General features: G+C 41.1%; 1 protein-coding gene across 3 annotated transcripts in view; it reads right to left on the reverse strand.

Moving 5' to 3' along the window:
* Positions 1–24993, reverse strand: part of LOC140185961 (leucine-rich repeat-containing protein 27-like) — an 83320-nt gene that overhangs the window by 38398 nt on the left and 19929 nt on the right. For all 3 annotated transcript variants that reach the window (XR_011882757.1, XM_072239769.1, XM_072239768.1), the window contains exons 3-4: positions 18012–18070; positions 15861–16019 (exon numbers count right to left, since the gene is read on the reverse strand). Coding sequence is in view for 2 of the 3 variants with exons in the window: in XM_072239769.1 (XP_072095870.1) it covers positions 15861–16019; positions 18012–18070 (218 nt within the window). In the remaining variant the exon portion in view is untranslated. The remainder of the gene's footprint in view (positions 1–15860; positions 16020–18011; positions 18071–24993) is intronic.

Below are 24993 nucleotides of genomic sequence, written 5' to 3' on the forward strand. Positions count from 1 at the left end.
AGAATTCTTCCAGGCAGCTTGTCCACTCATGAGAAACTCATGTTCGTATAATGTCATCTCAGCGAAGCCCTCTCTTACATAATCTTGTAAAATCTTCTTAGCAGATAGCACCACTGGACTCAAAATTCCTAAAAGTTCATGGATGGATCTAACTGTTGGAGAGGATCCTCTTCTGGTGAGTGGTCCATCTTAGATTGTGACCTTAAATTTTCAAGTATCAGACTGAATGCATCATTGCACACCCAGTATTTTCTCCACCAAAGGGATATCTTGATCTAAATGCAAATTCTTCAAGTCTTTTGCTTATTACTCTTTTGGTATCACAGATAGCACACCTTGTCTGTTGTTTATCCACTTTGAGAGTCAAAAAGGGCTTTTAGCACAAATGGATACAAGGTCATGGCAGAGAGATACCCTTTCTTCGTCAGGGGACACCGACACAGGCAGTAATATACATAGAAGCAATGCAAAACCTTATCCACCATCTTGCGGCTGAACTGTTCTTCATTGACTTCTGCGTATTTCCCAAGAGTGAAATTGGCACAGCTCAATGATTAAGTTGCTTCAAAGAGATGTACCACTATTCTAAAATCCACTACACCTTGGATGAGGTCACCATCAGGCCACCAGAGAAACCTCAGTAGAGCTGCATCTTCCACTGCTATCTTAACTTGATGAGACATTGATTCAATACATGCCATGATAACCATCAGATCTTTTCTAAATTTATGACTCCAATCAGTGAGCTAGTAAGATCTAGTCTCTGTAAAAGCTGAGCATTAAGTGATATTCCCTGAAAAGTCACTCCACATTCAAACACAACACAAAGTTTCTCTTTTCTGGGGGAGGTAAACACCATAATGTGGAATATACCAGAATTTCCCATCACTGTGATCCAGATCATCTGCTGGCACTGTTTCGGCATAACCTTTGGAGACGACATCCTTCATGAAAGTTGTGTAGTCAGTGTGAAATGACAAATCATTCTTCAACCTTTTCCTTAGATTTACAGCAACCTTCTTTTTATGTTATACATGTTAAATTCCTTCTTTCTAAAAGTAAACTAATCTGGTAGTGGCCATTGACCACTTTTGCAGAGTCTGCAACTAACTCCATGAACTAACTCACTTCTCCTGACGAACCAGGTTGTTCATCCTGACTGCGTTCAGGGAAGTCTGCTTTGAACTGCCACTGACAAAGCTTATCCAGGTTCAAAACTGAGATCCTATTAATTAGCTCAGGTCGAGCACAGTCTCTTTCATCACCATTGTCTCTTTTCAGTAGTCCATTCACAGTCCAACCCAACATTGTTCTGATTGCAATTCTGCAATTCACTTGCATTTGCTCCAATACTTCATGCATATTTGTCCTTATCAGCAGCATAATTTCTGAATCAATCTCTGGCAAATGGACATGTTTCAGTTGAGACCAATACTGGAGATCCCTCTGTTGTGGAATGTTCCTTTTGTGGACAAGCATACTTTCCTGAGTATAAATGTTAGGTTGTTCACAATAATTTTCACCATCTAAGCTAACCACTCCTAATCCTGCAACAAGGTAGCCACTCACGACCTCCTTTTGACCCATTGTGCAGAAGAGAATGTGTGTCCATTTTCCTGTGAGGTTGAGTTCGTCCATGAGGCCCACTGCGCAGAACACTGCTATACTTCCTTGATCTAGGAAAGTGTAAGTAACCACTGTCTTGTGAAGTCTAAGATGGGTAACTTGTACTGGAATTCTGGGAAGTTAACAATCATGATCTCCAGCCCCTGTAAGGTCATTAGATACCAGGGCACTACTCACTGCTGTGTCTGATTCTTTCACGGCTTGTTTCAACTCTGCACCCTTTTCATCAGAGTGAATATGAAATAGGCTGAGATGTTTGCCACTACATACCTTGCATGAAAGACACTTCCTTACTGATGTGTTCTGTACACAAGCAACCAAAGCAGACATAGTTTTCCTTTAGGGAGGCAATCTTCTCAGTATTCTCCAGCTGAAGGCACAAATCCAATGTATGTTCACCCTTGCAGAACAGACAAACTCATTTGGCTGACAAGACCTTCTCTCTTCTATTAGTTCCAGGTTCAATTTTAGCTTTACTTCTAACAGTGGTCATAGTAGTTGGGCACATGGCCAAGTGGTTAGGGCGTTCGTCTAATTATCTCAAGGTCGCTAGTTCGAGCCTCAGCTGTGGCAGTGTGTTTGTGCCCTTGAGCAAGGCACTTAATCACACATTGCTCTAGTCTGTGAGAGGAGTGGCGCCCCACAGACTTCCAATCTGCGCTTTGTAAGGCATGAAAATGCCCGACGCAGGCCTCTCATGGTCAGAGTCGACGTTCCTTCCCTCCCCACAGCAGTGGCAAAATGCTTCCTTTAGCCTTCGAACGAAGTTGTGCCTTAGCTTTGATTTACACTGTTGCTTATTGCTGGTTTGCTTATTGCTGGTGATGGAGCATCCTGTATACTCGCAAATACCATACGTAAAGCAATCTTTAATTGCCTTTCAATAAAATCAACAATGTCAGTGAAATTAATTTCACATTTGTTCCTTCCTTACAGTTCACAAACCACCATCCTTCATTTCTCCTGAAGTATACAGGGCAATTTCTTTAAGACAAGCGACATACTGGCAGGCATGTCCAGTTCTTGCATGTACTGCACTTCTCCCATGGCATCACAGCAGCCTCTAAGAATAAGACTGTAGTCTTGAAAAACTTTCACATTAACAGATTTGACAGGTACCCAGGAAAGAACCTTTTGCATGTAGGTGGATGCAATTTTCTGCTCATTACCAAAAAAATGTTCCTGTAGTAAAACTATGGTCTTTAGATATCCTTTCTTCTGGACAACATGCTGGCAACTTCTGGCAAGTTGTCAAGGGAAACCCCCAGTGTACTGTTCAAGCAATTAGAGGCAGTCACTATAGCTATCAATCTTGCTTCAACACTATTTTCAAAAGCCCTTATGAAGGCATGATACTGCAATGGATCACCAAAGATTTGAATCTTTCTTTTAGGCAAGGATGAAATTGTGTTATTGTTGTACCAAAAAGGTTTTTAGCAGCCAAACCACGCTAAAACCAAAACAATTGTTGCTGCTGATGACCCAACGGATTTATCACATTTGCGTGATGTGCCATCACTCCAATAATGATTGCTCCAAAGGTCAAGGATATGTATTCGATCCTTCATTAGCTATCTTGAAGCAATGAAACTTAAGCATACCCAAGTGAACGCTAAGTGTAATTGAGAGTTATTGAGCGGACAGCAAACGATACGACATCTACTAGTCCCCAGTTACTACAGACTGCAACAAAGCACAACGATGTTAACTTATTTCCTTCACTTTTACCATACCTCCACTCATGTGACTAATTATACAATCATCATACAATACAGATAGAGAACGGATGCATGACTCCAACATTCCAGCTCACTAATTATACTAGAAAAATTACAACTACATGCTACCAAGACACAGGGGACATGAAATCTCAACACTCACACAAGTGTCCTCTTTTGGGAAGCAGCCTGGCCTGGATTGTGATCTTTTCCTGACATATCAGGTCAAAGCTCATTTAAGCTCAAAACTAAAATCCTGTTAACTGTCAGCTCTGGCCGAACATCAGCTCTTCCACCATCACAGTCTCCTTTCAAAGGTTTATTAAGAATCCAACTCAGCATTGTTCTGATTGTATAGGGTCCATCATTAACACCGCAAATCATTTGCAATGGCTCTAATGCCTTGGGCACATTCATCCCTACCAGCAGCTCAATTTCTGACTCATTTTCCAGCAAATGAATACGCTTCAGGTGAGACCATGCCTGACGATCTCTCTGATGAGGATTGCTCCCTTTATAGAAAGGAATAGTTCCTGCGTATAGATGTAAGGCAGATCACAACTGTTTAACAATCTAAGTTAGCTACTTCCAATTTTTAAATGACATAGCTACTCACAAACTTCCCTTGACCCCTTATGTGTAAGAGAATGTGTGTTCCTTTTCCTGTCAGGTTGAGCTTGTTCATGAGGCTTACTGTGAAGAACACAGCTGTACTTCCTTGATTGAAGAACGCCTAAGTAACTACTGTCTTGATGCTCCCCTTAGACTTCACCTGAACTGGAATTACAGGAAGTTTACAATCATAATCACCAGTCCCAGGTAAGGCCATTAGATACTAAGGAAGTACTCGCTGCTGTTTTAGCTTTATTCACCGCTTGTTTTGAATCTGTACCCTTTTCATCAGTTCCAGGCTCAGTTAAGCTTCAATTTCCGCAGCAGCAACAGTAGTAGCAAAGCTGCATCCTTTAGCTGAGAATGAATTTGTGATCCTGTTTCATTCACACCTTTATTTACTGCTGCCAATGTAACATTGTATGTTCCCCCACCCCCATACACCGGGCGTGCAGTAATCTTTAGTTGCCTCTCAACAAAATTGCAATATCAGTGAAAGTAATCCTTCAGTTGTGCCTTTCTTGCAAGTTATATATCACCAATCCCCATTTTTCCCCAAAGTTTATTTGGCAATTTATTTAGGATAATTCTCATAGTAGCAGTCACATCCAACTCATGTACATCCTGCACATTTTCCATGGTATTGCAACAGCCTCTAAGAAAAAGACAGTAATCTCAAAGAGCTTTCATGTCTTCTGATTTGACATGTGGGCAAGAAAGAGCCTTTTGCACATGGGATGCAGCAGTTTGGTGCTCATCACCAAAATGTTCCTGTAGTAAAGTCTGGGCCTTTAGATAACCTTGCTGACCCACTAGCAACTTTTGATAAGCTCTTTACAGTAACCTCCAGTGAACTGCTGAAGAAAAAAAAGAGACAATCACCATAATTATCAATCTTGCCTTCAATGCTATTCCTGAAAGCCCTCATAAATGAATGATTCTGCAATGGATTGCCATCGAAGATTTGAATCTCTCTTTCAGTCAGAGATGCAATGCGTTGCGGTTGCATCGCTACATTTGTGGTTTCCTTTCATGTCCTAACAGCCTCCAGTGCGGCATTTAGACACCAGAGTGTTACCATACTATAAATCAATGTCCTCAGAAGCACCTTGTGCTATTGGATATGGCATAGATTCATGAGTTCCTCCAGCATTTTGTGTGTTACTTTTGATTTCCAGTATTTGTAGATTTTCTCATGTTTCTGAGCCTGAACTACCCCTTGGGGTTCAAACCTGTGGCTCATAGACATTTGTTCCTAAAATGTATCTACATTGGCATTGAGAATGTTGGATTTTCTCTGTTCCATGTCAACATAGGAACTCTCACTATAGAATTGTCCTGCTGGAGCTCATTTAACACCCACAGTACTTGAAGTCACTAGCACTTTAACTCTGGCCATTTTGACTGCAATTTCTTCCTGCAATTTAAGCTGTTCCATCTTTCTCTGAAGTTGCTCTTCCATCTGTTCCTGCTTTCTTTGAAGTTTTTCAATTTTTTCTTCCCATGCTTGTTTATCTCTCAATATTTATCATCTTGTGTATAACTCAGCTACATCAGCCTCCATTCTAATGCGTGTCAATGTGGTCTCAGACTCACAGGATGCACTGTTAGCAAAAGATTGTGCTGCAGACACATTAGACACACTGTCTTCAGCTTTATACGTAGTCACAGACTGTTCTGTGGCTTAAGAATATTTCCACTTCTTCCAGCAATCTGACCTTCAATATCACATTTGATAAGTTTGTCTCTTAGTCTTGACTTAAAGGTCACTGTTTCCAGGTTGACTCATGCTGTTTTCCAAGTGCACAAACCAGACAAAACAATGGCAAATTCTATTCAGCTTTCCAACAGAACCAAGTGGTCATACTCTCAGGCAAACACCACTACAGGTTTCCCCCACCATCCGAAGGTACAGCGTTCCTATGAAACTGTTTGTAAGCCGGAATGTCGTAAAGTGAGGCAGCAATTACCATTTATTTATATGAGAAAAATTTGTGAGTGTTTGCAGACCCAAAAATAACCTACCAAATCATGCGAAATAACACTTAAAACCTAAAATAACAGTAACATATAGTAAAAGTAGGAATGATATGATAAATACACAGCTGATATAAAGTAGAAATACTGTACTTTTCTACAATCATTGCTGCAATCGGCAATCGCCTCTGATCTGGGCCGACATTTACATGCCGGGCGGCACCTAATTAATTAGCTTGTTTATTTTGGCTTTTCTCTTAAAGATGTGCTGGGTGCATTCTGGCTACTGCTGCATTCTCCGCGAATCGGTATCTGTCCGTGGCCCAGGGGTTGGGACCACTGGGGTGGTGGAACACGGGGGTGTCATCTCATCGTCGATCAGGGCAGACAGGTCATCTTCTTCTATGTCTGCCTGCCTCGATGTCAAAGGTCGAGGTTCGTTATCTGCTGTGGCTGATGTGGAAGGCTTGAAAAATAACAGTATGCTTGACTGCTTAGCCTCACGCATTTTTCTATCATACAATTCTTTGTAAACCATCTTGCAAATTTGCCCTAAACCGACGTACCCTTTCAAAATTAAAGTCGTACTTTATCATTGCAGCGAAAATCTCACGCAGTTGCTTCACATTCAGCTCCTGGACAACTTCACTTTCGGTCCGTTCGCTACTGCATTTGGTTTCAATTGTTATCCTTTCCTCTTCCAATTGCATCAGCTCTTCATCTATCAGTTCTTGGTCATGGGATGCCAAAACCTCTTCAACATCACCTTCGTCAACTTCCACAAGCCAAACTCACTTTGTCCTTACTTTGTTCACCACGATCGAAACGCTTAACTATGTCTAGTTTTATGCTAAATGTAACACCTTTACAAGCTCTTTTAGGCTTTTCCGATACCTTAGAACTCATCTTGCAAACGGATGCTCAAAAAATAAATCGACATAAAGCACAGATGCTCACAGGCACGTGTTTAAGCAATGCCGGCGAGAATGCCGTTCCGAATCTCGGGGAAGAGCGGCTGCTCGGGGCGCACGCTGCCTTTTATCACACGCTTCTTTTTTCATGCGCTGCTTTTCCCACGTGCTGCCTTTTTTCGTGACAGTGAAAACACCTTCTGTTAGCGAAAACAGGGAACTAATGTAGGTCTTTGTAACAGTGAGGTTTCGTAAAGCGAACGTTCGAAAAGCGGGGGAAACCTGTACACAGCTTTCAGTCTCCAATGGACAGGCAGCGTTGACCATTCAAAACTGTGTTTCAAACCCAAACACACAGCATGAACCAACAGCAGGTTTATTACTTGCCACAAGCTGTTCCAGGCTGCAGTGCTTCTAATTTCATGGACACATCCAAAAGCTGATGTTTGTTTGGTGTAAATGTCAAAAATTTTTGCTGACAGAATGCAGCGGCCCATATCAAAACAATTGCTATTGCCAGTGTCCCTACAGATTCGTTATACCTGCACTCCAATAGTGATTGCTCCAAAAGTCGAGGATATATATTAGCAAACATATTGAGGTGATGAAACTTACCCAAGTGCAAGCTAAGCATAATTGAGCAAAGATATAATATTCACTGGTCCCCATCTACTACAAACTGCGCCAACAAAGCAAGAATACTCGACTTATTCTCTTCACTTTTACCATGCCTCCACTCATGTGATTAGTTAGTATAATAAATGTGCAACACAGAATATAATGCAGATAGAGAACAGATCATGGCTCCAACAAGGTTGTTATTTCAACTTGCTTGCTCATAATATCAATAGCACTACTTTGACCTCTATTATCTAAAACAAGAGTGTTTCCATGCCATAAGTTAATGTCCCAATAAGCACTTTGAGCTGCTGGAAATGACAAAGGTTCAAAGTGCCTCCTTAGTACAAGCCAAGAGTGAAAACCCTGAACCATCTCTTGGAGGTAGTTCAGACACTTGAGGAACAAATGAATCCACATTGACAATGAGTGTTGGGTTTTCTCTGTGCCTTGTAAATGAAGCCCTTAGCACATGAACGTTGGCCCATTTATGCGGCAATTTCTTCCTGCAACTTAAGCTGATCCTTCCTTCTCCATAGCTGCTCTTTCATCTTCTCCTCTTGCTCTTCCAGTGCATGTTGGTCCTTCAATAATTGTTGTCATATGATTAATGCAGTGAAATCAACCCCTATTTTAATGCATGAAGAGGAGGTATTAGATACAGAAGGTGTTCTGCCTGCAGCAAAACTTGGAGCATGATCATTTGACGCACTGTCACTCAAGATTATGTCATCCTGTGTATGCATAGTCAAAACATGTTGTGGAATCTGAGAAACACTTTCACTTATTTCCACAACATGATCTTCAATATTACATGTTTAGTTCAACCATTACCATCCCTATGAATACAGTACTAAGGCATCCAATGTTTGAAAAACATTCACTTTGTTTTATCTTATTCGACCTCAGGAAGCAGTGACAACAATACATATTGCTTAGCAACGGGTTCACAGAAATCAGTCAAATCCTCAAAATAAGATTGCACTTGTAAGGCATTTTCCTTATTTCTCCATAAGATCATTAATTGATATTGACGTTTAATTTTGTTCGCATTTGTATCGTATTCCTTTTGAAGCCTTCAATTCTACTCACTAAAGTTTCATAGTAAGTTTGATTTCTCTTTTGCCAACACTGATATGCTGACATCAGTTCCAAATTTTAATTCACTCATGTTACCTTTTGTAGTTGTACTACTCACAACTAAGTCTTTGTTCACCTGCAGCATCAGTGATATTGCAATTCGATAAACGTAGTCAACAAACTGTCCCCGCATCCACATCACTTTAACCAGACTAAACAAAACAGCCTTCAAATTGAAACGCGGCCACAGGAATATTTCAGCATTTCAATAAAACAAAGTGATGAACCCTCAGGCAAGCACCACATAATCATGGAACAGTCCCCAATGAACCATTCAAAACTGTGCTCAAACCACAAACACACAGCGTGAACCCCTCAAAAGGTTGTTACATGCCACAAGCTGCTCTGGTTTCTGTGTTGCAATTCCAATTTCGCCAACAGGTCCGAGGCAATGCTTAGCTGTAGACTGGTGTTCATTTGGTATAACTCTTTTTTGTTGACAAAAATGTAGTGGTTATTTGAAAAAAAACAAAAACAAAAACGCTGAGAGACTAAACACGGGGCTTGACACTGCATGATACGCTATCCACGGTAACAAAGTTCTAAAAATGAAGGAAGTAAGTTCAATCTTTTATTAAGAAACCAGCAAAGATGAACAATCTTGCTATGATAAAAAACTAACAAAACTAAAAATAGTAATGTAATGAAATAAGCAGTCTAATAACTATGACAGTAATCTAACAACGAGAGCCGCCAAAAAAAATATTCTGGCTGCCTCTCTGACTCTAACTAAACTAAACGCAAGGTGTGAATACGCAACTATACTTATTTGTTTCTACCACACCACAACCCACATGACAAATCAGTCATAATAAATGCAATACAAAATACAATACAGACAGACAGAAAATAGATACATGGCTCCTGCAGCATGACCCTTATGAATTCTTCATGTCAGTTAAGTCAAAGTTCTCAATAGCTTTGTGTTCTGTTTTATTGATTATACATAATCAATAAAACTGCATACATTGAGACTGAAGTCAAATTAATTCCGGGACAGAGAATCTCAAGAAAAATGAAAGATCATCAGTAGAGGTCAGGACCAAGGAGGAGCAAATATGTTATGATGAAAAGTAAATAAAAAATATTAGTGAGCTTTGGAAGTTCTGTGATTGGACAGAAATGTGGCATTTTATTGAAGAAACGACATTCAATACATGTTTAGTTTTGCAGTGTTAGAGGAATTCAATTGAGAAGCATCATGACACTAAACATCACATTTTTAACAAATTCACAGGTCAGCAGCCCAAACAAAAAGCAAAATTTCAGGGAATTTATCTGCCTTATCTGTCCAGAGGTACGGAAATAATCACAAATCATCACACAGGCACACTACAACATTTTTTAGTTTTCAAGATGTCATGGCTTTTAATTAAGATTTTGCAAATCATTGGTTGCTAATAGCATGACTTATTCCTGTGTCAGATTTGAGAACTGACAGCTGTAAGCTATGATTTAAAAACAATCTGTCACAGAAACTACTGATATACAACTCAAATGGAAACGTTCCTGTTGGTTGTGATGAATGCATTTGGATTTATAATGAACTAGCAGAGTTGGTATCATTTTATGGGTGAACTGTCAAGAAAAAGAGGAGGCTTGACTCAACCGTAGAGCAGCGGAGGTGACTTATCAGTGAGTGATCACTTTAAAAATACATTGCAAAATAACGAGTCACAAAGGGCTACAAAACAACAGACGGATACATAACATGACAAGGCAAGAAGGTAACTGAAGGCTAGGGGAAACTGGTTGAGATTGGCTGGTTTGAAGGGTTAACAAGGACTATGGATGAGAACTGGGTTTAAATAGGCTGCAGGTGATAAGTTGAAAATGAGTGGCAGGATACTCCTGTTAGCTTGGTGAATATTGGGAGGTGCCTACCTGTGCAGGTCTGACAAGAACCCTCTTCCTATGGCTAGCACCAAATAGCCCAGGATGATCTGATGGGTTCAGTGGAACTCCTTGATAAGCAATGGACACAAGATGAAACTGGATGGCACCCAAGAACTCTCTTCTGGACCGTACCCTTTCCAGTCAGCCAGGTACTGTACACCCATCCACGACACTATGAATCCATCAACCGGCGAACTGTCTATACCTTTCACCATCCTAGGTTCTGGAGGTGCAGGCTCAAGTGGGTTGAGTGGTCCATGGCAATCGACGAGGCAAGACAAGTGTGATTCTGAAGGACAGTGGCAGCTGGAGATGGTAAGTGACTGGATTATTGTGATGGTGATCTTAAAGGGATTGTTGAACCAGAGCGAAAGCTCGTGTCAGTCAATGCACAGCCAGATGTGGTCCCCAATCTGGAGTAGGCTGGCTGGGCTCTGAGTATGGTTAATCAGGCAGCAGTAACCACGATTGGCAGTTAGGATGGCCCTTGCAAGCATTCCAGCATCAGCAAACCAGGGCCATGGTGGATAGGACCTCTACATTATTTCTTCTCCACAGGGAACAATGAGGGTTGGTAGCAATGAAGAACTTCAAAGCCGCCACCTATCTGTAGCAGAGAATGTGTAGAATGTGTAGACTTTGGGTCAGTTCGGCCCAGAGCAGATACTTCTTCCATGTGGAAGGTTACAGGAAGCAAAGTATCACTGGAACTTCTTTACTTGCTGATTGGCTCTTTCTGTTTGACCATTGGTCTGTGGATGATAGCCAGAGGACAAACTCACTGAAGTGCGGAGGAGGGAGCAGAAGGCTCCCCAGAAGCGGGAGACGAATTGTGGGTCCTGCTATGACACAATGTAGAGGCAAACTACATGCTGGAGTACAAGATCTGTCGTCTCAGCAGCTGACAGAAGTTTGGGGAGGGTAATGAAGTGGACCACCTTGGAGAACTGGGTCCACCACTGACACGACTACCATGGTCCCATCAGAAGGTGATAAACCTGTGATGAAATCCATGGTGATACGGGACCATAGGCGACAATGGATTGGTAGGGCCGCAGGAGCCTGGAGGGTCACTGTCTGGAGGAATTGGACTGGACACATTTAGGTCAGGTAGCAATGAACTGAAGTACATCTGCTGTCATGGTGGGCCAGCAAAACTAGAGTTGTAGAAAATGCAATGTCCGTTGTGCACCTGATTATACAGAGAGGGGTGAGGAGCGGGCCCACTGGAGTGCCTCAGAGTGCATGGCCACCAGCATATACATGTGGTTGTCAAGTGTGTCAGTGGGAATAGGCTGATGCTGTAACAGAGATTGACTCTTAGCCATCATTCCATTGGGCATTGGGTCAGGGAGCTTGGGCACTGGAATCCAGGTCTCCGAAGGAGGAGGTTGGCTGGTGTGAGGTTCTTGTATTGAGACAGAGAGTTGGTTGAGAGTGGTGAATAGATGGTCCATGGTTTCCTGCTGCTTCGGGACCGCATGCTCCTGTTGACGCTTGACTTCCTTTAGATGAGCATACTCTGCTGGGTCAATCATTGCTTCACCTATCTTGTCAGGAAATGTAGAGGAGGCTTGACCCAAATGAAGAGCAGTGAAGATGATTTAGCGGCAAGTGATCACTTAGTCATAGTCATACTTTATTGATCCCAGGGGAAATTGGCTTTTCGTCACAGTAGCACCACAAGTAATAAATAGTAATAAAACAATAAATAGTTAAATAGTAATATGTAAATTATGCCAGTAAATTATGAAATAAATCCAGGACCAGCCGATTGGCTCAGGGTGTCTGACCCTCCAAGGGAGGAGTTGTAAAATTTGATGGCCACAGGCAGGAATGACTTCCTATGACGCTCTGTGTTGCATCTCGGTGGAATCAGTCTCTGGCTGAATGTACTTCAATGAATAACTGCAAAACAAAAGCCATGAGGGGCCACAAAACAAGAGAGAAAGGATACTTAACATGACAAGATACTAAGGTAACTGAAGGCTAGAAGAAACTGGTTGAAGCTGGTTGGTTCAATGGGTGAACAAGGACTGTGGATGAGAACTGGGTTTAAACAGGCTGCAGGTGGTGAGTTAGCAATGAGTGGTAGGTGACTCCTGTCAGTTGGGTGAAGACTGGGAGGTGCCTACCTGTGCAGCCTGACACGAACAATTAGTTTGGACTTAATTGAATCAACATTAATCTTTTGGTTAGAGGAAAAAAATTGTTATCATTTTGACAGATGAAGTACACTCTGGGACAGGGTAATATAACAGAATAATCAGACATCTCAAGCAGTACATCAAGAAAAACAGCTTGTCAAGTATTACTGTATTATTCTCCAGCAAAATCTCTGTGACAAAGATCTTAATTTGAATATGTTTTTGTCTCCATGAACAACATAGTATATTGTTGATTCACTGTCATTATTTTAAAGCATTTTATAAAAAAGTAATGCTGGGTGCAACAAAGTATTTCATTATACCAAATGAGGTCGTTCAGCAAGGATAAAGTCAAGTAAATGGTTGCTGCCTCATCTTTTGAGGATGCTCTGCTTTCCCCATTGACACCTACTGTTTTCCTTTATGATTCAAACATTTGGCTTCAGGCAAAGGAAAAATCAGTGTTTAAACTGCCTGGTTATTTATCTCTTCTCAACCTAAACTTAATACGCAAGAGGCACTACAGACATGATTTATTTCTATTCTTTGCCTATCAGAAAATGTTTTCCTTTCAAACACAGCAATGACTCAGAATCTTATTCTGATATTTTGGGAAAGGTTCGGTATTCATTTGAAATGCAATCCTCCAAATAAAAGAACTCAGGTAATTTTTTGACATATTTTCATCCCATCCAGAACTGTGAAACAGAATATTCTTCTTGAACTTAAGGATCTGAAATGTCTGGCTCCCTTCACAATAAATGCCTTGAAGTAAGGCTCATAAGAAACTAATGAAAATGTGGGAGAGGGAGAGCAGTAGGGACAGATAGCAGGAGGGACCAAAAGATTCATGAAGCTTCATTGTTTTCTGAGCAGAATGGCGACTTCTGAGGTTGTTTTTTCTCCCCCCTCTGCTGTGTCTCAGCAAAGCAAAACAGCACAATTAGATTAGGGATGAAAATTTTGAAGCAGATATGTAACTAGCAATAGAACTAAAACCTGGCATTTCCAGAATTAATGCCCAAAATACTGTTTTAATCTAATTCATAAAGCAGTGCATATATTAAAATCGACACTGAGATACTGTTCATATTAGAAACACAAACATGGAGGCTCCAGACTAACAATAATAGTCGGCGATGTTGCCAAAGACCCACAAGCAGTAGTCAATTCTGATTTTTAAATAAGGTTATTTCTTTAGGGAAGACCTTGATTGTGTTAACTATACTGTTAACAATTTTTTCCACATTAACATCTCCATGTACGTGACATCAATATTCATATCAACTTCTCCATGTACATAGGATATACACCATGAAGACATCTTAGGGAGTACTGAGGAACAAAAGGATAGCATACAAGTCCCAAGATCCTAGTAAGTAGCAGTGAAGGTAGATAGCATATTATGAAATATTGGTCTTCTTTGGTTGAGATATTGTATCCAAGGTCAGGGAGGATTATGGTCCAACTTTATAAAACATTGGTCAGCCCACAGCAGGAGTACTGTGCTTAGTTCTGATCACCACATTAACAGAAAGATGTGATAGCTCTGCAGACTGTCCAGAGGACAGCTGAAGCCTGTGTCAACAAGGATTGTAAGGAGGTGGACACAGGATGTTAATGAGACACTGCAGGAATGCTTTGTGAGGACAGACTGGGATGTGTTATGTGAGCCACACAGGGAGGACATTAATAAAATAAATGATTGTATCACAGACTATATCAAATTCTGTGAGAACATCATCTTGCTAGCTAGGACTGTTCAAGATAGGGGGAAAATGAAGTAAGAAACTGGGAAGTGATGAAGCAAACGGCTGGAGAAGATATAATCTGATAGGAGAGAGAGTGGATCATTGGATAAAGGGAAGAAGGAGGGGCACCAGGGAAATGTGATAGGCAGGTGATGAGGAGAGGTAAGAGGCAAGAGTGGGGAACTGAACAAGAGGGAAGGGGGAGGGGAAAATTACCAGAAGTTAAAGAAATCAGTGCTCATGCCATCAGATTGGAAGTTACCTAGACAGAAAATGAGCTGTTGCTCCTCCAACCTCAGACTGGCTTCATCAGGGTAGAAGAGGAGGCTGTGGACTTACATGTTTGAATGGGAGTGGGGATAGGAATTAAAATGCTTGGCAACCAGGAAACAAAACTTTTTGTGGATGAAGCAGAGGTGCTCAACGAAGTGGTCCCTTGATCTATATTGGGTCTTATCAATGTAAAGAAGGCCTCATCAGGAGTACTGGATACAGTAGATGACCACAAAAGATTCAGGCATATTAGGTTATGAGGGGCAAAGACAGAGTAGATTAAAATTAGAGTATATAGATTTAGTTTAAGTGGTAAGTGATTGAGGCAGTCTGATTATAAACTTTTTCCAATCAGTGGTGAGTACCTGAAATGCACAGCATGAGAGAGAGCACAGAAGCATAGTTGTATCACAAATTGCCCAGGCATAGAAGGATTGGGTCAAATTCTGGAAAATGGTTGACCACAAGTTGGCATGAACATGATGGGCTGAATGATCTGTTACCATGGTCTTTAACTCTATAAGTTATTTTGGTCTACAGTTCAACTAGTTACTACCACTTTACACTGATGTGTCAGAATTTTGCACAATTGAGTAGTTCATTTTCAGTACACAAACTCATGTATATACTCAAAAAAATTCAATAGAGTTTTTGAAATAATTTGTTGCATTGATCTTTGAAAATAATGAATATATCAATTAGTGTTACAAAATGCTTTTCTACATAATGTATATTAGCTTCTGTTTAATATTAATTTTTAACCCAGATATGAACAAATAGATTGAGGCTTAGCAGAACCATCTGTTAAATATTTGCTTCCCCTGCCAATTCAAAGCAAGGCAGAATAAGGCAACAGCATCTTTCTTCTTTCTGGTGCATATTTTAAAAGGTATGAGGTTCATGGTTCATTTGCAGTACATTATTCTAGACATCATGTGCAGGGCATCATGTTACAATTTATTTTCTGCATAGGCTTTAGAAATTAATTAAATAAATTTATAAATTATAATATGTTTTGCACAAGTAAACTCAGTACCACAAATTAAGGCAACCCATTAAAAACTTAAATGTAGATCCATATGAAAATAGTCAAGCAATAATAAATACAAACATTCAACTGACATTTAGACATTGCTCGTGTACAATAGTTTTTATATTGAGGACGATGTTTTTTTTTTAAAAAATTTATACCTGTATCACATGCAGATTCTGCTGTACGCTCTGCTTCTGTTGCCCTAGGCTTTCTGAGGAAGGTCAGAATGGTTGCCAATCCTTGATGCAGAACACCATCAGGAGGAAACTCAATTGGACACTTTCTAAGATTAAGGGCCTTCAATGAGATCACATTGCCTAGGGAAAAATTAGGTTAGATCACTAAGCTACATAATTATTACAATTCCTAAAGTACGTGAAATGCTTAAATACATTATTTCTCAAACTGCTAAATATTATCAAAACAAGTTTTGTTACTATTTTAAATGGGATACTGGGTTCATTGGAAAGACCAGCAATGAATGTATATTCCGAACTGCCCTCAATGTTGTGGCAGTGATGTTGATATTCTTGATATCCTTCTTCATATTCTGCAATCCATGAGCTGTTGTAATCCTGCAAGTAAAGACACTCCCACAGTACTCTTTGGTAAGGAGACCCAACAGCAATGAAGAAATGCTATATACTTAAAGACAGGGTAGTATGCAACTTAGAAGGGAACTTTCACACATTCATATGATCGTTACCTTTCTTTCTTGGTGTTAGAAATCTTGGGTTTACGACAAAAACAGAAGTACTGGAAGAACTCAGCCAGTCAAGCAGCATTTGTGGAAAATGGAACCGTTCTGCAGTTTTACTCCTTTTCTTGTGTTTGGGAGTTGCTTTGAAAGGAACCCTAGCCAGTCAATGCAGTGCACTTTGTAACACATTCACTCAGTGGCCACTTTATTAGGTACAGGACATTCTCAATAAAGTAGCCACTGAGTGTATGTTCTTGGAATCTGCTGCTGTAGCCCATCTACTTCAAATTTCAACAGGTTGTGTGTACAGAGATGCTCTTCTGCACATCACTACTATAACATTCGGTTATTTGAGTTACTGTCACAATTCCTGTCCACTTGAACCAGTCTGGCCATTCTCCCCTCTCATTAACAAAGGTCTTTCTGTCCCCCACAAAAAATCCGCTCACTGGATTTTATTTTGTTTTTCACAGCATTCCCTGTAAACTCTAAGGAATGTTCTGCATGCAAACCCCAGGAGATCAGCAATTCCTGAGACACTCAAATCACCTCATCTGGTACTAACAATCATTCCACAGTCAAAAATCACTTGAATTATATTTCTTCCCCATTCTGATGTTTGGTCTGAACAACAACTGAACCTATTGACCATGTCTACATGCTTTTATGCATTGAGTTGCTGTTACAAGATCGGCTGATTAGATATATGCATTAACAAGCAGGTGTACAGGTCTACCAAATAAAGTGGCTAATGAGTGTAAACTGCAGCTACAGTGGCAGAAGGACTGATTGTTTCGGGGTGGTGAATGAGGCTGCAATCAAGTGGCTTATTTTGCTAGAGAAAGAGTTCTTGAATGCCATCCAGGCAAGTATTCTGACATGCTCCTGGGGTCTGACATCCTAGTTGGTGAAGTGTTTCAGGCATTTAGGAGGCACCTTGCTAAGTGGAATAACCTGCTCTTACATAGTATTTATGTAACTTGTTCACTTCAGTTCTTGGCCAACATTGACTATTCCACTCCCCCATGTGGTAACTTAGGAGAATCTGGCATTAATATCTTTGAATATAACATGTAGGTAGTTAGACCCTCCACTGGATATCATCTTGTCAAATACTTCAGTAGCAAAAATGTTGCTGAATATCACCGTATACCTGTAAAAGATGCTGCATTTTCTTGGGAGTTGGAAATAGAAAACATTGCATCTTCATTAGTGAATATTGCAACTTCTAAGATAATGAACTCAACTCAATCAACTCCTTCATTATTGTTACCGTTGTAAAATTTGGGCTGTAAAATGGAAAAGGCTCAAAAACAACATAACAAGAGGTATAAACTCAGAGTTAAAAAGCAATTGTTTGGCAGAAGGTGGGCAAAAACTAGGGAAAATAACTTCATATTTGCTAAGATGCAGTGAACCAGTGACCTCCAATAATGTAATCAATTAGAGATGAAATACAAACTTGCCCAGAAGTGTTACACAAAAGACTTGCGCCTTTGATTGGTTTGGCTAATTATTTCTGTTGTTTTCCTTCATAGGTTTGTATTTTTAACATTAACATCCAAACAAAATAATAAACCAACCAGTAGAATTAGAATTCCAAACTAACCGAGTTCCACTGGCAGCTTTCGTATAGGATTTCCTTCAAGAAGCAGTGTTTTAAGGCATCTGTTAGAAAAATATCAAAATACAAGGTAACAATAACATTAATAAACTAACTCAACAATAATATGTTCCAGGATAGATTATAATGGTAAAAATGGATTCTTAGAAAATATACCACAAAAAGGCAACAATATACCAGTGCCTAAGAAGAATAATGTGAGCTGCCTTAATGACTATCACCCAGTAGCACTCACATTTACAGATATGAAATGCTTTGAGAGATTGGTCATGACTCAATTGAACTCCTGCCTCAGCAAAGACTGGACCCGTTGCAATTTGCCTATCGCCACAATAGGTCAACGGCAGTCACAATCTCAATGGCACTCCATGTGGCTTTAGACCACCTGGACAACACAAACACCTATGTCAGGATGCTGTTCATTGACTATAGCTCAGCATTTAATACCATCATTCCCACAATCCTGATTGAGAAGCTGCAGAACCTGGGCCTCTGTACCTTCCTCTGCAATTGGATCCTTGGCTTTCTAACCGGAAAACCACAATCTGTGTGGATTGGTGGTAATATCTCCTCCTCGCTAACGATCAACACTGGTGCACCACTGCTCTACTCTCTATATACCCATGACTGTGTGGCTAGGCATAGCTCAAATACCATCTATAAATTTGCTGACAATATAACCATTGTTGGTAGAATCTCAGGTGGTGACAAGGGGCCGTACAGGAGTGAGAAATGCCAACTAGTGGAGTGGTGCCACAGCAAAAACCTGGCATTCAATTTCAGTAAGACGAAAGAGCTGATTGTGGACTTTGGGAAGGGTAAGACGAAGGAACACATACCAATCCTCATAGAGGGATCAGAAGTGGAGAGGGTGAGCAGTTTCAGGTTCCTGTGTGTCAAGATCTCTGAGGACCTAACCTGGTCCCAACATATCGATGTAGTTATAAAGAAGGCAAGACAGTGACTGTACTTTATTAGGAGTTTGAAGAGATTTGGTATGTCAACAAATACACTCAAAAACTTCTATAGATGTACCATGGAGAGCATTCTGACAGGCTGCATCACTCTCTGGTATGGGAGGACTACTGCACAGGACTGAAAGAAGCTGTAGAAGCTTGTAAATTTAGTCGGCTCCATCTTGGGTACTAGCCTACCAAGTACCCAGGACATCCTCAGGGAGCAGTGTCTCAGAAAGGCAGCGTCCATTATTAAGGACCTCCAGCCCCCAGGGCATGCACTTTTCTCACTAATCAGGTAGGTGGTACAGAAGCCTGAAGGCACACACTCAGCAATTCAGGAACAGCTTCTTCCCTTCTGCCATCTGATTCCTAAATGGACATTGAACCCTTGGACTACTTCACTTTCTAAAAAAAATATAGAATTTCTGTTTATTGTATGATATTTAATCTATTCAATATACATATACCGTATAAAGCATACTGAATAAGATTTACTTATTTATTATTGTTTTTATTTTTTCTCTTCTATATTATGTATTGCATTGAATTGCTGCTAAGTTAACAAATTTCTCATCACATGCCGGTGATAATAAACCTGATTCTGATTAAAGATTTTTTTTAAAACATGGAAAGAAGAGATAGCAAGCTGGAAAGGGCAAGGAAGTAAATTTCCAGACTGCAGTTAAAGGTTCCATCACTAAAAGGCTAATTTGAAGTTGTGGGATATTAAAGATTCAAAGATTAAAAACAAATGTCATACATGAGCATATAATATCTAGTTCTAAAATGGATTGAGGTCTTGATGAAGTGTTTATATAACAATTCAATAGGTTGGCAACCAGGAGATACAGTGAGACACAGGTATCGAACTTCGCAGCTCCTCCCGAGGAGGGTCAGACACTCTGAGCCAATAGGCTGGTCCTGGACCTATTTCCATCTGGCATAGTTTGCGTATTGTTGTTTGATTGTTTGTGGTTTTTGTATTTCTATATTTATGCTCTATTCTTGGTTGCTGCAGCTGTAACAAAACTCAATTTCCCTCGGGATCAATAAAGTATGTCCTTGTCTACATCTATTATTTGACACTAGCAGTCGAGTTTTGAACCAACTTAAGATTTACTTAGGAAGGGAACTCAGACAGTTGACACTGGTAGGAAACGGAGCGGTTATAATGCAGGGTGAGGTAAGGAGAGTGGTGGGCAATGTTTTACAGGTTAATTTCAGTAATCCTGGTGATGGAATCCTAGAGCGAGGATGATTCCTGACAGAGGTGATAGGAATAGAAGGAAGTGACAGATAAATACATGACTGAAGAATTGGAGCAGGGAGCCGGGATTCAGATTTCCGGATCATTGGGACTTCTTCTGGGGCAGATGTGACCTGTACAAAAAGGATGGGTTGCACTTGAATCCAAGGGGGACCAATATCCTTGTGGGTAGGTTTGCTAGAGCTGTTGGGAGTGGTTTAAACTAATATGGCAGGGGGATTGGAACCAGTATGATCAAGCTGAGGATGAGCCAGCAGGTTTACAAGTAGATGGTGGACGTAATATGAATATAAGGAAAGACAAGCCAATGATTGGGTACAAATGCAGATAGTGCAAAGAGTTAAATTGGACCACAGAGGCAAAATTCAAAAGGGTGAAGAATGCAGAACAGAAAGTGCTGTATTTAAATGCATTTAGTATTCGGAATAAGGTGGATAAACTTCTGGTGCAATTAGAGATTGGTTGGTATGACACTGTGGGCATCACTGAGTTGCGGCTGAAAGGTCATAGTTGGGAGCTTAATATCAAAGGATATACTGTGTATCAAAAGGACAGACAGGAAGGCATAGGCGGTGGTGTGACTCTTTTCGTAAGAGATGGAATCATCTTTAGAAAGAGGTGACATAGGGTCAAAGAATGTCAAATCTTTTGGGTAAAGGTAAGAAACAGCAAGGGTAAAAAAAAACATTATGGGAATCATATAGAGGCCTCCAAATAGTAGCCAAGATGTGGGGTTGAGATTGCAAAGGGAGCTGGAAAGGGCAGGTAATAAGGGTAATGTCAAGATGGACTTGAATACACAAGGGGATTGGGAAAGTCAGTTTGGTGATGGATCGCAAGAGAGAGAATTTGTTGAATGCCTATGAGATGGCTTGTTAGAGCAGCTTGTGCTTGAGCCTAGTCAGGGAAAGGTTATCTTAGATTGGGTGTTGTGTAATAATCCAGATTTTATTAGGGAGCATAAGGTAAAGGAACCCTTAGGAGACAGTGATCATAATATGATTGAATTCATATTCAATTTGAGAGGCAGAAGCACAAGTCAGATGTATCAGTATTGCAATGGAATAAAGGGAATTACAGAGGCACGAGAGAGGAGCTTGCCCAGTTGGATTGGAGGGGGATACCGGCAGAGATGATGGCAGAGCAGAGGTGGCTGAAGTTTCTGGGAATAGTTCACAAGGCACAGATACACACTGAAGAAGTCGTTCTCAAATAGCAGGGGTAAGCAACCATGACCGACAAGGGAAGTTAAGGACTGCATAAAAGCCAAGCGAAGGGCATATAATAAAGCAAAAATGAGCGGGAAGTTTTTTAAATCCAACAAAAGGCAATGAAAAAGGCCATAAGAATGGAAAAGATGAAATATGAGGGCAAACAAGCCAATAATATAAAGCAGGATAGTAAAAGTTTTTTCAGTTATATAAAGAGTAAAAGGGAGGTGAGAATTGATATTGGACCACTGGTAAATTATGTTGTTGAGGTAGTAATGTCAGACAAAGAAATGGTGGATGAACTTAGTAATTGCTTTGCATCAATCTTCACTGTGGAAGACACTAGCAGTATTCCAAATGTCCATGAGTGTCAGGGAGCAAGAGTGAGTGCCATTGCCATTACAAAGGAAAAAGTGTTAGGCAAACTGAAAGGTCTTAAGGTGGATAAGTCATCTGGACCAGACAGACTACAAGCCAGAGTCCTGAGAGAGGTTGCTGAAGAGATAGCAGATGCATTCGTTCTGATCACTTGATACTGGAATGGTTCTGGAGGACTGGAAAATTGCAAATGTCACTCCAGTCTTTAAGGAAGGAAGGAAGGCAAAAGAAAGGAAATTTTAAGCTAGTTATCCTCACCAGAGTGGCTGGGAAGGTGTTGGTAGTCCATTATTAAGGATGAGGTTTTAGGGTATTTGGAGACGAAGGATAAAATATGTCAAAGTCAATATGGTTTCTGTAAAGGGAAATCTAGCCTGACAAGTCTGTCAGAGTTCTTCAAGAAAGTTACAAGCAGGGTGGACAAAGGAGAGGCAGTGGATGTTATTTACTTGGATTTTCAGAAGGCATTTGATAAGGTGCCACAAATGAGGCTGCTTAACAAGATAAAATACCATGGCATTACAGGAAAGATACTGGCATGGTTAGAGAAACAGCTGACAGGCAGGAGGGAACGAGTGGGAATAAAGGAGACCTTTTCTGGTTGGCTGCCAGTGACTAGTGGTGTTCCTCAGAGGTCAGCACTGGGACCACTACTTTTCACATTGTTTATCAGTGATTCAGGTAATGAAATTAATGGCTTTGTGGCAAAGTTTGCAGATGATGCAAAGATAGGAAAATGGGTAGGCAGTGCTGGGAAAGCAATGCGATTGCAGCAGGACTTAGTCAAATTGGAAGAATGGGCAAAAAAGGGGCAGATGAAATACAGTGTTGGGAACTATATGATAATGCATTTGGGTAAAAGAACCAAAAGTGCAGACTTTATCTAAATGTGGAGAAAATTCAAACATCAGAGGTGCAAAGGGACTTAAGAGACCTCATGCAAGACTCCCAGAAGGTTAAACTCATTTCAGGGAGGTAGTACAACCATTTCAGGGAGGTAGCACCCCCGACCCCCGCAACCTCATGTCACCGCCACCAGCCCCCCCCCCCCCCGTCGACCTCCAAGGGCGTAATACTTTGTTTAGTGATTTTGCCTAATCTGTAAACCAAGTTGGGTATATACAGCAAATGTGCCATTAAAATATGTACTTATATTATATTATCATGTTTATTCTATTACAACTTTAAGCAAGTCGACAGGGAGTTTGGCCTCATCATATAGGACATCAATAGCGTAGCTCCTTGGCAGCTAGCTAGCTAGTTTAAATCAGGGGTCCCCAACCTTTTTTGCACCGCATACCGGTTTAATATTGACAATACCTTCTCGGACCGGCCAACCCGGGGTGGGGGGGGGGGCAGTGCTGGGTGTTAAACGTGACTGGAATATAGGTGATAAGTCAACTGTAAGTCTCTTGTAAATGGCTAATACACTCAATTTTGTTTCTAAAGGGGTTTATCTAACAAATTTAATATTAAACACACAGCGCATATTTTCCTCACATGAATGTAGTGATAAGTCAATTATAACAGTGGTCCCAAACCTCTGGGCCATGAAGAATGCAGAGGTACAGCGATAGCCAGAACACACCCAGCACATCTTTAAGAAAAAAGCAGAAATAAACAAGTTAATTGATTGGGTGCCGCCCGGCACGTAAATGTCCGCCCAGATCAGAGACGACGCAATCGGCAATCGCCTCTGATCTGGGCCGACATTTACCCGCCCGGCAGCACCTAATTAATTAGTTTGTTTATTTCGGCATTTTTCTTAAAGATGTGCTGGGTGCGTTCTGGCCACCGCTGTATTCTTCGCGGCCCAGAGGTGGGGACCACTGAATTATAAGTCACATACAAGTCAATAGCATCATAACATTTTAAGTAACGTTTGGATATTAAACACACAGCACATATTTTCCTCGTATGAACATATAAAATCATTGCAGCACACCAATATCGCTGAATCAGTGGGAGCCCTGGGCTTGTTTTCCTGCAACAACACAGTCCTATCCAGGGGTGATGGGAGACAGCTATACTCGAAGGGGGTTCCCTATGTCCAGTCTATTCCGCAATTTAGTTTTCGTTGCATTCATCACAGAAAACTCCGCTTCGCAGAAATATCTTGGAAATGGAAGCATCGTTTGCAGTGCCTTCGTGGCTATCTCAGGATATTCAACCTTGACTCTGATCCAGAATGCCGGCAGAGATGTTATGTCTAACGTACTTTTCAGCCCGCCGTCATTTGCAAGCTCGAGAAATTGATCTTTTTCCCACGCTGACATGGATGATTCACCGGGGACATTCACAAATGTAATGAAGGCGGCAAATGCAGACATCCCACCCTGCAAAAATTCATTTCAGGGAGGTAGCACAACTTTTGCACGTCTTGGGTCACTGATGACCTCGCGCGCGTTAAAATTCAACAGCGAGTGACAGGGAATGAGGAAAGGTGCAGCTGACTCATATCGTTTCATATCGCCAAATCATATTGTTTTCTCGCGGCCGGGTGGTTGGAGACCACTCTTAGCACGAAGAGAGACTAATTAGGATGCTTGCTCTCCCTCTACCTCTCAAAAAAATCTATTTCTGGGTATTGTATATAATTTCCGGGCGTCAGGGAGCCACTATCGATATGCGGGAGACTCCCGGAACTTCTGGGAGAGGTGGGATGTCTGCAAATGCAATGTTGGCATTCATTTCAAGGGGAATAAAATATCAAAATAAAGAGATAATGATAAGACTTTTATTATAAGACACTAGTCAGGCCACACTAGAAGTACTGTCTACACAACTCCCTTGTCCATTCGTCCCCCCCCATCCCTCCCCGCTGATCTCCCTCCTGGCACTTATCCGTGTAAGCGGAACAAGTGCTACGCATGCCCTTACACTTCCTCCCTTACCACCATTCAGGGCCCCAAACAGTCCTTCCAGGTGAGGCAACACTTCACCTGTGAGTCGACTGGGGTGATATACTGCGTCCGGTGCTCCCGATGTGGCCTTTTATATATTGGCAAGACCCGACGCAGACTGGGAGACCGCTTTGCTGAACATCTATGCTCTGTCCGCCAGAGAAAGCAGGATCTCCCAGTGGCCACACATTTTAATTCCACATCCCATTCTGACATGTCCATCCACGGCCTCCTCTACTGTAAAGATGA

The sequence above is a fragment of the Mobula birostris genome, chromosome 21 (genome assembly GCF_030028105.1).
Source record: "Mobula birostris isolate sMobBir1 chromosome 21, sMobBir1.hap1, whole genome shotgun sequence".
Taxonomy (NCBI): domain Eukaryota; kingdom Metazoa; phylum Chordata; class Chondrichthyes; order Myliobatiformes; family Myliobatidae; genus Mobula; species Mobula birostris.